The following is a 12681-nucleotide window of genomic DNA, read 5'->3' on the forward strand; positions in this document are numbered from 1 at the left end:
AGGAAAAACAAATTAACTTCACCAAATTTGTAGTTCAACATTTTGAATTTTCAATTCATCAATTCTTAATTTGCTTTTACTACATCAAATTTTAGTTCACAATATTCAAAACCAGTTCACTTGTATTCAAAATCAAACAAAAACTAATTAAGTTTATCTCCAAGTTCAAACAAAAATGTTGATGATGTTCAAACAAACCAGTTCAAACAAAAATCAAAATGAATTCATCAATTTTGGGAAACAGTTTTAACAAACTACATTCCTACATTGGAATCTTATGTTGATGATGTTCTCAACTTATTATCTCCAAGTTCTACCTCAAAAGTTGGACGTGAATGTCCAGCTTCTACAGATCAAGCTCTTTCTGAAGTGCACTTGGGTATTGGTGTACCTATTCCTGACTCAGCTGCTTCCTTCAAACCCATTAGACAAATGCAAAAACATACACAGTTGGACTCATTCATGTATTCAATTGATTTCTTGGATTTTCCTGGACCTCATTTATATCCTCCAAGTTTTGATTCAGAAATTACTCAAGAAGTAGTGGATTCTATGATTGCAAATTTCTCTGAAAGTATGCTCATTGGTGAGGAAAAAGATTTTGCCCCGTCATTAGCTCTTGGATCAGCAAGTTCCAAAGATTTAGCAGTTCTAGAAGTTTTCAGCAAAGAGCAAGTTAATGAAAACTATACCTATACAGTCACTTGTCCTAAAGAAGGTAATATGACTTTTTATACAATAAAAATCTTTTTCTGTTCAGTTGTACTGGACACTTTTCCTATATTTGCTGTTCATCGTTTTTTTCAAATCTAAACTTCTAACAATATCTATAGTTATTTCTTATTATTAATGCATAAATTTTTTTCCTGTGAACATTCATTGTATACATACTAGTTATCCTCGATTCGCTGAGAGAAAATCCAACATGGGAAGACTTGAATTCAACAATAAATCATAATTGGAGACAAGAGAAATTTAGCTCTATTCACTGGAAATTCATCTCAGCTAATTCTTCTGTCACAGGTACTTGCAATTTATTTTTATAGAATCAAAAAGTAAAGATTGCCTATTTTTTTAAATTTTAAATTTTCTAACTGACATAAGTTTTTATTTTTTACTCTGAATGCCAGGAAATTCTTTCTACTGTGCACCACATCAAGTTGAACTAGAACCATTAGAAGACAACTCAGTACTCACTGATTCACATCCCTACAAACGAACACTTGTACAAAATAATGAAAAGAATGAACTCCCATCTAGTCAACTCTCTCAACCAGTAGATGACACACCCAGTTTTAATGCAATAACCGATGGACTGCAAGATACAATCCAACCCTGTATGACTGCTTATCAAACAAGCACATATAATCATCTGGGTTCTTCATCCCAACTTGTCAAACCTGCTACTCATTCAAACCCTAGATTCTTCAATCCTGGAACTTCATTCCTGTATAGCAATAGTCCACTTAGACCTTTCAAGATTAACTCTCCAAAGCCAGACATTACTTTCGGAACTCCACTTAACAATACAGCGTTGGTCAAAATGATGGATGAATTTGAAGCTAAATTCAGACAGAATGAAATACATGCAGGAAAGAAACAGTTTCAACATTTCTCTTCTGCCACAAATGTTCAGCAGCCCAACTATTTGCAGTTTCAACAAGTTATCTTCTCAAGTCCAGTGCAAATTGAATTCTACAAGGCAATGACTGCAGCTCTTCCAACTCTGGACTCAAGGTATTTTTTCATAGTATATTTCACTATGCTGTAAATTGTTATAGTAAAATACTCAAGCTTTTTTTTCATAGCATTTGTTTCTTTTCCTCAGTTTTTCTACTAACTTCTAATTTAAAGTTTCTAACAATAATTACAATAATTACAGCCAACGAATATTCCAAGTGGATGAAGTTTGGGTTGACCAGAAAACTTTGACTATTTCTTTAAGACCTGGTTGCTGGATGAATCCACACTCTCTGGATTGTTACTCAAAGATGCTCAATACAGACCAACTAATCCGTGGAAGGCAAGGTTTAATACCAAACACTGATGTTATCACACACATTGTCCAAAGAGAAGACATGGTCCTAAACTTTCTCTTTTCTTTTCTGTATCTTCATTGTTCTTGTGTGTTGTCATCTGTTAGGATAACCAAACAAAGTTTTCTGTTATACTTTTTTTTACCAGACACTACTCATGAATCCTATGCTTCAACATTCAGACCCAATGTGCAGAGACATCTTAAGTGAATCAAGAGTTGGCTTCAGATTGGAAATAGCAAATTTTGTAAGAACTGTTCTGTAACCATATATTTCTCTTACTGCATTCTTCAACTAGCAATTTTTGAACAGAACAAACCTTCTTTCATCTTTCACAGGTCCACTTGCCATGCTTCAATGATAAGCAATGGATTCTAATAACAGCAAATCTACAGAGTGGAAAGTTCTTTGATATTATGAATCCTGATGGGTCTGGTCAAGACAAATTCACAACTATAATAAGCACTGTCTGTTATAATTTCAAGTCACTGTTTGCACTGACCTACCCTAACTGCAATACATTCAGCATCAAAGACTTTGACTACAGATTCGTTCCAGTTCCTAGAACTCATTACAGGTTAACCAGTTTTGTTCTTATGTCACTGACAAATTTTCCTACAATTCAAGCAAATCGTGACCAAATTATTTTTCAAGTTATGTATTCTTTCTTTCTTACACTGGATTTGAATCTAACATGCCAGATAAATTGTCTTCATCACTGCAGGTACGACACAGGTGTCTTCCTACTTCAAATTCTTAAAACATATCGTGGCATGGGAGTTCCAGGATTCTCTACTGTAAGAGTTTCTTATTTCTAAAGAAACAAAATATTTTTGCAGATGTTTAATTTGATATATGAAAAAAATAATCAAAAAAATATCACAACTGTGCAAACAGGTTGATTTGCAAGCTTTGCGTAAAATATTCTTGTACGAGATTGCAACATACAAAAATAGCGAGGTTCAAATACCAGCAGTGAGGTCATTTCTTCAAAATCACGTAAGTTAGAAACTACTGCCTCAAATTCATGCTGTTTTACACTATCATTGTTAGAAATGGAACTGTAGAACATTTTTTTAATTTAAAATCTCTCTTGCTTTTATGCTACAGGGGTTCCGGTTATTCAAGTAAAAGGATTTTCTCACAACCAAAAGTATGTACTGCTATAAAGGTGTACTCTGTAAGAATTATGTGATTTATTAGTACTACATCAGTTCCTATAACACTAGGACCCATGTACTAGTTAACAAATATTTGGACAAAAAATGTACATACTAATTTTTCTTCAACTTAACTAACTAAATATATTCTCTTTTTGAAATTTTGCAGCACCACTTGATGTAGAAAATTGGTTCGCTACTGTTTCCGGAGAGATCGTTTGCGAAGAAGAATTTTTATAAGTTGTTTCTGCAATCCAGAAGATTACTTGTTATAAGTAGTACAACTACTGTCAGTATCAATTTTCAATCACGAGGTTTCTACTGTTTTATGGAGATTTTCCCATTGTTAAAAAAGTTCATTACATATTTGGTTCAAGCATGTTTTGTATCAAAAATATTTTTAGATAAATTGTATTAATGAAACAGCAGAGAAAATGGTTAAAGAAACAGTTGAAAACAGAATAAACAGTAGAAACACTAGAAACAGTACAAACAGCCGAAATCAGCACAGCGCGCGAAACAGTCCAGACATTCGAAATCAGCTCAGCGCGCGACATTAGTTGGGCCGACTCAGAAACAACCCAGCTAGGAGTGGCTGCAGGCGCCACTTATCATAACCGGCGCAGAAGGCGCCGATTAGGAGCTCCCGGAATTCCGATAGTAAAATATGACCAGGGTGTCCCGTGTGTCCCCACGCGCCCCTGGCTTGCGGCCCAAGGGGTGGCCACGTGGGCCCCACATGGGCCTTCTTGGCTGAGGTCTAGCCGAAAAACATCAAGATGTATTATTTTATCCTTTTTTTTCAAACTTCACACAATGTATTTCCTCGATGATGTTTGTTAGGGAAAAGCTTGTGAACAGCCAGCTGATTTTAAGCATACTACCTTTTCAGTTGCCTGGCGTGTGTCTTTCAATTTCAGCGCTTCACACGATACTAGCCAGCTAATACTGGGAACATATCTGGCGCACCAAGGCAATTGGTGCTACTGGTGCACCGGACCCCGTTGCACATCTAAAAATATTTTTGAAAATCCCGAAAATAAATTTGTACAACATCAATGTAAGTTGTCACAAAAGTTCAATTCAAAATTCAAAACAATGCTCAAGATACAAAAACGACAAATTTGACGTCAATGTGCTAATGGGCCAAAACTGAAGCCCAACTTGTGTTATGTACTATTCAATGTCAAATTTGTTATTTTTATATCTCAAGCAATGTTTCAAATATTGATTTAAATTTTTGCGACAACGTACATTGATGTTGTGTCAATACACTAATTTTTTTCCGGATTTTTTTGAACATTTTGGAATGTGCAACGGGTGACCGATGCACCGGTAGCACAAATTGCCCCGGTGCACCAGATACATCCCTAGCTAATACTAGTAGGCTAGTAGGACACCGGTGGTGTTGCAAAGGCGAACGGCCGTTGTGCTCCGTAGCTTCGTCACTTCATCTTTATTGTAAATTTTTCTGCAACATTACCTATATTATATAATTTTTTCCATAACACTACCGATGTTAAGAAAGGTGAAGACAGAAAAAATTCTGCAACACGACCTCTGTTGCAAAATCCTCCCGCAACACCAGCTATGTTGCAAAAACATAAAAATGATTTTTTTTTCTGCAACATGACCTCTGTTGCAAAAATCCTCCCCCAACATCGTCTATGTTACAAAAAGGGGGAAAACATTTTTTCTTGCAACATGACCTTTGTTGCAAAAATCCTCCCTCAACATCATCTATGTTGTAGAAAGGTGAAAAACGACGGTCGGCACCTGCTGGGCAGTCGTGCCTCCGTTGACCTCCTCTGTGTCGTTCCCGACCATCATTGGTCGTCTCCCTATTGCAATTGCTATGCCGGAATTGCAAGCGACGATGACGAACAATAGTTGTGCTCCTACGACATGAATCGACAACATGTGGGGACGTTTTTGCACACCATCTTCATTGCAATTTTTTTTTGCAACATTACCTGTGTTGCAATTTTTTTCCCGCAACATCACTTATGCTGCAAAAAAGAAAGAACAAAAAATTATGCAACATTGCCTATGTTGCAAAAGTGCCATAATAGCAGAGAGCCACAACACATGTTACAAATGGTATGCTCTGTGTACCTCTCTAAGAGCTTAACAGTTCAAGTCAGTTTCTATTTTATTCTTAGGCATGTTTAGCTGATCCAGCAACTCTATATGTGGATATACATTTTCATCTGTAGGGAATGTTCTGCATTAACATATAAGATATTTCCCTATCTTGTGTATTAGGTAACTTTATTATTTATTCCTCGGAAACTTTATAATGTTTATATGCTACACTCAACAAATCCATCAGTTGTTGAAAGGATTTGAACTGAATTCCTAATCCGTAAGTGATAGTTTAGTAGGCTATTTTCTACGACCTTGCTGTAGTATTATGCATAAGCTCCTGCATAGTAGATGGGTGCTGGAAGGACAAGTGCAATTCCATCATCATAGGCTCAGAGCCGTTCTGCTCTTGACAGTTCCCATGACTGACACCTTCGAAGTATATCTCCAATATAAAAGAAGGTCATCATAACTCATGCTCACTGTTGTTAGTATGGATGGGAGGAATCCTTATAGCTCATGCTTCATCTGTATTGTAGCTACAAAATGAACATTGCTTTATAACTTAGTTGATCCGTTTTTATTTACTTAGTTTCTGTTGTTGTTGGCATTGCTAACCTTTTTAGGTACAAATCAGCGTTTGACTAAGGGAGACACTGACAGAGATGTCCGCCACTTTGAATTGGAAGATCGGCGTTCTGTATGTTCTTTGATCCGTTTGATCATATTCGCTTGCAACCCCATCTTCTGAACACATGAAGGAAACTAAAAGAATGTACCGTTTTGTCATTTTAGGCCATCAGCTATCAAGTTGATGATGTTCTAGAAATTTTACCAAGTCAGAATCCATCACTTGTTGATGATTTCATTAAGCGCTGTAACTTGGATCCCGATTGTTACATTACGGTATGTGGATCTGTTCTGTCGTCTTGTGGATTTAGCTTTTTATTCTCTGTATATGTTTCTCTGCTCCACTTTTGTGGCCAACATTAGTAGCTTTGTGCACACTCTATTGCAAAATGAAAATAACTAATTGCTTGCTTTAGTAGCTTAGCTACAGCTAGAGAGTAGCATAGCTAGCAGTAGTGTGTGCCAAGTAAAGATGTAAGAAGATGACTGTGTTTTACTCCCTCTGTCCCAAAATTCTTGTCTTAGATTAGTCTAGATACGGATGTATCTAATACTAAAATGTGACTTGATACATCCGTATTTGGACAAATCTAAGACAAGAATTTTGGGACGGAGGGAGTACTTGTTTGTGTTTATATGTATGTCTACTGCTTGAGTAGGGCTAGCAGTTATCATGGTTTAGACAATAAACACTTTTTCTTTCTCAATCTCAAATGTGTAGTTCTTGAGTTTATCCATAAAACTAGGGATATATCTTGAATTCTTGTATTAGTTGTGTCTTTGTTGCTATATCTTCTCAAGCAGTGAATCTGTTGCAGTTCTCTTGCTAACGAAAGAGGGAACAATTTATTTTGCTGCCCAGGTTCGAACAAAGGGTGGGGACAACGTTCCTAAAGATCCCATCAAGCTAAAGACCTTTGTTGCTTTGACAATGGATGTCACATCAGCTTCCCCTCGGCGATATTTCTTTGAGGCAAGAGAAATTACCCTGAATGCTTCGTCGCATACACATGTTGTCTAGTTGTTTGATACTATCTTATATTGGCCTCTGATATCCTTGATGACTATGACTAATATGCCATGCTGTTTGGTAGGTCATGAGCTATTTTGCAACAGATGAACGTGAAAAAGCAAAACTTCAGGATTATACTACTCCTGAAGGAAGGGGCGACCTTTACCGGTACAATCAAAAGGAGAACCGGACTGTTCTAGAAGTAAGTAATGCCTTACCACTGGTTTTAACACCAATTTTCTTGCAGTGTTGTCCTCTGACTTAAACTTGCGTGGATTTTGCACTGAGTTTTAGGTATTGGTGGATTTCCCCTCGGTGCAAATGCCTTTTGAATGGCTGGTGCAACTGACGCCTCCGTTGAAGAAAAGAGCCTTTTCCATATCGTCGTCCCACTTAGTCCACCCAAACCAGATACACTTGACTGTTAGTGTAGTATCATGGCTTACTCCTTGGAAGAGGGTGCGGCATGGTCTCTGCTCCACATGGCTAGCGGGGCTCAGTCCAAATGAAGGTATGCATTGCTCGTTTTAGCTAGAAATCACACGAAGAAAATGTCACTCACAGTGCACTTACACGCAGGCGATCAACTTATACCATGTTGGATACGCCGAGGATCGCTGCCTCGCCCACGGCCATCGGTTCCTCTCCTGCTCATCGGGCCGGGAACCGGGTGCGCGCCGTTCCACGCATTCGTGGAGGAAAGGGCCGCACAGAGCGCAGCGGAGCCAACTACTGCTCCTGTTATGTTCTTCTTCGGCTGTAGAAACCAAGACAGCGATTTCCTGTACAAGGACTTCTGGCTGAAACACGCCCAGGGGCAAGGAGGGGTGCTGTCCCTAGACAAGGGCGGCGGTTTCTTCGTCGCCTTCTCTCGGGATCAACCTCGGAAAGTGTACGTGCAGGACAAGATAAAGGAGCAGGGGGCGAGAGTGCTGGACATGCTGTGCTCCGAGTCGTCCAAGGCTGCGATATACGTCGCCGGGTCTTCGACCAGAATGCCCGCCGATGTTACAGCGGCGTTGGAAGAAGTTCTATGTCAAGAAGGCGGTGTTCCGCGGGAGGATGCTTCGGGGTGGCTCAAGGATCTCAAGAGGGCTGGTAGGTTTGTCGTTGAGACCTGGTCGTGAGAGAGTGGATTTTCCGGGCTTCCGGCCCAGAGTTTTGAGCCATGGTGTTAGGAGAACTCCAATGCAAGTAGGCTAATGGCGCTTCACTATTAACTAAATAGTGGAACACCTTCCATGTCCCCAACAACAACAACAACAACAACAAAGCCTTTAGTCCCAAACAAGTTGGGGTAGGCTAGAGGTGAAACCCATAAGATCTCGCAACCAACTCATGGCTCTGGCACATGGATAGCAAGCTTCCACGCACCCCTGTCCATAGCTAGCTCTTTGTCGATACTCCAATCTTTGAGGTCTCTCTTAACGGACTCCTCCCATGTCAAAATCGGTCGACCCCGCCCTCTCTTGACATTCTCCGCACGCTTTAGCCGTCCGCTATGCACCTTCCATGTCCCCGCAAAAAAAAAAACTATATTTTTAGGGACAATGTTTTCATATATTAAGAATTTTTAGTAAAGCATTGGCAGCCACATTTTAGAATGCTATGCTGTTCCGCTAGTCTCAGATCAACCGCTAGGTAGGCATGGCATGCACCATTTCCTCTACTTTTCGTCCATGCCCAAAGAAGCTTGCGACCACCGGGCGTTAAGATCGTCGCAGTCAGCAGTTGGGCCAAGGCTTCGGTGCGGGTCTTAGGACGAATTATGCACAAGCTTGTGGTGAATGTTTCTAATGTCAAGGTTGTCGCGGTTCCACGGTTAGCCGTTTGGTTTTGGATTGCAAGCCAGGCACAGAGGTAGCATTTGAGAGGTTTTTTTTTTTTTGAATTCTAGATCAGCTGGCGGTAGCGTACCCTAATACTTCGTTGGAATTGCGCCGGGCAGGAGCTCTTCATGACCATTTCCAGAGAAATTCAGACAAACATTATGTAGGGAAACTTTGATGCTCCACATTAATGCTTTGTAAACATTATCCATGCGAGAAGTTTGCTTATGAAACCTACGAGCTACATCAAATATCTGACCCTAAAAAAAAATCGACCCATGTCGTAACTTGCCATCTCTTGGCTAATCCCTTGTGAATTACTGCTAACCAAACAAGTGAACAAACATTTCTCAAAATCCCAAACGTAATACCTATTCAATGTCAAACAGAGGACTGAGACTTATAACAATTCTCATGTCCAATCTCACAACTCTCCTCTTAACTTCTCAATCTAAGGATTATCACCAACCCATCACCCCCAAAAAGACATTCTTAAACCATGGTTTAACTATTTTCATACTCACCACCAACAAGATGAAGGGTCCAGGTGGCAGCGATTGCATCGCATTAACCAAAATGCGACAGAGGGGAGAGTGCCAAACCCAAAAGCATGCAATATTTACAAGGGGGTTTACAACTGAGTCACAGCACCAATCCACTGAGACCAGCTAGGGCGCGAGAAAACTACAGAAGCCTATCAACAGGTTGGTTCCTGAGAAGATGAAGCTGACCAGTAGGTGCTTGTTTGCAGCTGTCAGAATTCAAGAGGAACTCCGTTCCCAATAATTGCCTTGCGCATCCCTGGTAGTTTTAGAACCGCAAGGGACTACGTGCACGATTTACTCGGGAAACCTATTAAACGGAATTAATTGTATTACATAATGTCCAAGATTGGCGTATATACAGTAAAATAAAAATTAGTCCAATGATGTTTGTTTGGAGTGAGAACTTACAATATGAGACTTCCATTCCACCTGGCGTCCCTCGTTTACACCAAACTGAGGTTGCCCCCTGACATGATGGAATATATGAACAAGGACCGCGGCATCAAGAGCGGCATACTCTTTCTGTAGAAGGAGGCATGCAGATCTCTGTATTAGTGGTGGCACTTTACACCCTTGATAGACAACGTAAAGCACATTTGACCTAGTTTGAATCACGAATAAAAAATATGCAAGAAAAAAGGTGCTGAGTTGCTCATTTTTCCAGGAAATGTGGCTTATATCACAAATTGTCCTATTAGCCTTCAGATTCCACTAACTTACAGTTAAAATGTACAAATTTAACCTGCACTGCCTATACCCTTGAGTTGAGTGTATTCGGTGCTTTTCCTATTATTAAAAAAAAATCTCCATGTAAAAAGGGTAAAAATTGCAGCAAGGAAATGTAGTTATTCCCACTAATGTATTTTACAAGAGAGATATTAGTCAAATCTAGACAAGAGATCTGGGCCAGCTCATCCTAAACACATGCCGCAACTGACAAAACAAAGTAGGACTCTAAAACTTGACAATGTCCAAATTATTAGAAATCAATCATACAGATAAAGGGGGCAGCAGTTCATAAGGATTAAGATCTTTACATGACTGCTTTAAAGAAACATGAGCAAAAAAAAACAGTGGGTGAATAAAAGACCTGATTCTGGCTGAGAGGTCGCTGCTCCCAGTCGCTATTCCGCCGTGTCTTGTTCAAACCAGCTCCTAATATTTTCTGATAGTATTTTCAAACATATAAAGGGACATAGCTTGTCATAGTTTCTACGTAGAAAGATGAGCAAATCAGCTGGATACCAGCTGAGTGTTGTAGATTTTTTAGATCATAAAATACCTTTGACAATCCAGAGAGACCACCAGTAGTCTCTTTGAACAGCTTCTGGATATCAAGTAGCATTTCATAGGACTGGAAACATAACAATTCTCCATACGACTGTGACAGCTGATGCAGATCGCATTGCAGGTTATAGCCTATTGTTTGCAATGGGAAAAATGTTAGTTCTTTTCATGCACAACAAGGAAACGTTCTTATAAGAAAAACAGGCATATGGTAGACAGGGGTAATTGATCATATTAACATAGTACCCAGCTTTAATATGTTAGATGAACACATGATTCGCCTGAAGCAGCAGTCCAATGCTTTAGGATCATCTTCATACAGCTTAATCAGATCAAAGATGAAAGCTTTCTTATCTGACGCAATTTGGATGATAGCAACCTGGCCATACAGGTGAAACATGTCAATGGAAGAACTAAAATATGCAGACAGATTAGAATGGGAATCTTCTTGCAGGGGAACTCAAAATATCACGGAAACTTAACAGTAACATAGTAGGCCCAAAAAAGTTAACATTAGAAAATGATTAGGAACCCCAGATGATCGCCTATGATGTATTGTCATGACCGATGATGAAGTGAATACATGAACCACTAAATTCATGCGAAATAATTAGCCCATTTTATTCAACCATACCTTTTTGAAGAGCACTAGGGGAGGGTTTTGAATTTCCGCATATACTACATCGCGATAAATTGCATCGTAAGCTTACACTATATTAGGGAGACCATAGTCATACTAGAAAACCAAGCAAACATAGAGGCGGGCAACAATTTGAACTAAGGCATCACTAACCTTATTAGGTCTGCTGCCTTTCTCGTAATTAGGTTTCCATTCGCAATCCACACCGATAATTTTACAAGCTTCAATATAAGTTGTTGCACTAAGTAATCCGTTGATCTCATCAACCCAGACAATCTCTTCTAAAATCAATTTCTTCAGCTCTAAGTAGTCAGACTGACACATGACTTCTTCTGGAACTGTGTCATAATAAATACACATCAAGAAGAGAAATGGAACTAGTGGAATAAAGTTAGTTCCAGCATATGAAGTATACTCTTTGTCTCTTTCTAAAACCAACATTCATATTTAGGTCCATAAATTAGGGTGAGGGGGTGATGCTACACAATGAGATACCATCAGAGTGCACTAAAAAAATTATACCTGGGAACGTTCGACCAACTGAATTGAACGGCTCAACTACCAGTTGACCAGAGTCACATGGTATTCATATGCCGTGATCCATAAAAAAGTATTATCCGAAACTAGGATGCAAAATTCAGAAACTATATCGCCCTCCTTTCGGTAACTTGTATACTAACTTTGCATCCACCTGGCAGCTTGCATTCACGTTATCTTCAGGGCTGGTGGTGCTGCCACCTCATTTCTTTGTACAAGTGAAAATGCTAATTCTAAATATTTGTTGTTCTTTTATACAGCTCTTATAAGATAAACTAGTTAAGATGAATTGAATAATAAACTGACATGCCATATTTCTCAACCTACATCATCCAAGAATCAATAGTTTTTATAAATTGCCCCTCAATTTGAAGATTATTGAATTGACCCTTAAATCTGTAGTTTTGCGGCAATGTGTACATTTTTTGCGAAATATACTCTTAATTGAATCATTGTACTGAGTAACTGAGTATTACATAATCCGAAAGAAATATGAACGGGGTGTCTTTTAAACAGATAATTCAAGTGTAAAGGTGATTCTAGAATAGAAGCTAGGTGTTAAATACTATACAGAATAGATAAGTGTTAGCTTAATGTTGGATCAATAACATTATAGCTCTATAGAAGTAACCACTAACCAGAATATAGATCTATAGCGTAATGTTGGATCAATAGCATCATAGGTGTGCTTACCCAAAGAATTGACATAACCTTCAAGAGAGTACCGTTCGCAAAGCTCATCAACCTTCTCCATATAGCCAGCTTCCATAGCAAGATATACCTGTGCACAACATAACAATGCAAACAATTCCTTCTATGATACACAAAGGTTGCCAGCAGAAGATGTATTCCATTCCATCTAAAGTGTATAGTTTCAAAAAAAAGTAGACGAGCAACAGCTTCGCTAAAAAATCATAACC

The 12681-nt window shown here is 39.0% G+C and overlaps 2 protein-coding genes across 3 annotated transcripts in view; one reads left to right on the forward strand and one right to left on the reverse strand.

Moving 5' to 3' along the window:
• Positions 1-5245: 5245 nt before the first annotated feature.
• LOC123078825 (NADPH-dependent diflavin oxidoreductase 1) lies at positions 5246-8215 on the forward strand. Its single transcript, XM_044501456.1, has 7 exons — positions 5246-5305; positions 5919-5981; positions 6077-6187; positions 6774-6884; positions 7006-7125; positions 7218-7434; positions 7503-8215. The coding sequence occupies exons 1-7, from the start codon at positions 5246-5248 to the stop codon at positions 8048-8050; spliced, it is 1230 nt and encodes a 409-aa protein (XP_044357391.1). The 3' UTR covers positions 8051-8215.
• Positions 8216-9036: 821 nt separating this feature from the next.
• LOC123129284 (uncharacterized) overlaps positions 9037-12681 on the reverse strand; it is a 6961-nt gene continuing 3316 nt past the window's right edge. For both annotated transcript variants that reach the window (XM_044549513.1, XM_044549519.1), the window contains exons 5-11: positions 12455-12542; positions 11378-11562; positions 10831-10963; positions 10580-10716; positions 10388-10462; positions 9706-9819; positions 9037-9604 (exon numbers count right to left, since the gene is read on the reverse strand). In XM_044549513.1, the coding sequence (XP_044405448.1) occupies positions 9563-9604; positions 9706-9819; positions 10388-10462; positions 10580-10716; positions 10831-10963; positions 11378-11562; positions 12455-12542 (774 nt within the window). In that variant the 3' untranslated portion in view covers positions 9037-9562. The remainder of the gene's footprint in view (positions 9605-9705; positions 9820-10387; positions 10463-10579; positions 10717-10830; positions 10964-11377; positions 11563-12454; positions 12543-12681) is intronic.

Source organism: Triticum aestivum, chromosome 1B, assembly GCF_018294505.1.
Source record: "Triticum aestivum cultivar Chinese Spring chromosome 1B, IWGSC CS RefSeq v2.1, whole genome shotgun sequence".
NCBI classification, from domain to species: domain Eukaryota; kingdom Viridiplantae; phylum Streptophyta; class Magnoliopsida; order Poales; family Poaceae; genus Triticum; species Triticum aestivum.

Coding starts and splice junctions, on each gene's coding strand:
- LOC123078825 (XM_044501456.1), top strand. CDS start 5,246: ATGTTGCAAAAGTGCCATAATAGCAGAGAGCCACAACACATGTTACAA. Junction 6,188..6,773: donor ATCCCGATTGTTACATTACG/GTATGTGGATCT, acceptor TTTGCTGCCCAG/GTTCGAACAAAGGGTGGGGA. Junction 7,435..7,502: donor GGGGCTCAGTCCAAATGAAG/GTATGCATTGCT, acceptor ACTTACACGCAG/GCGATCAACTTATACCATGT.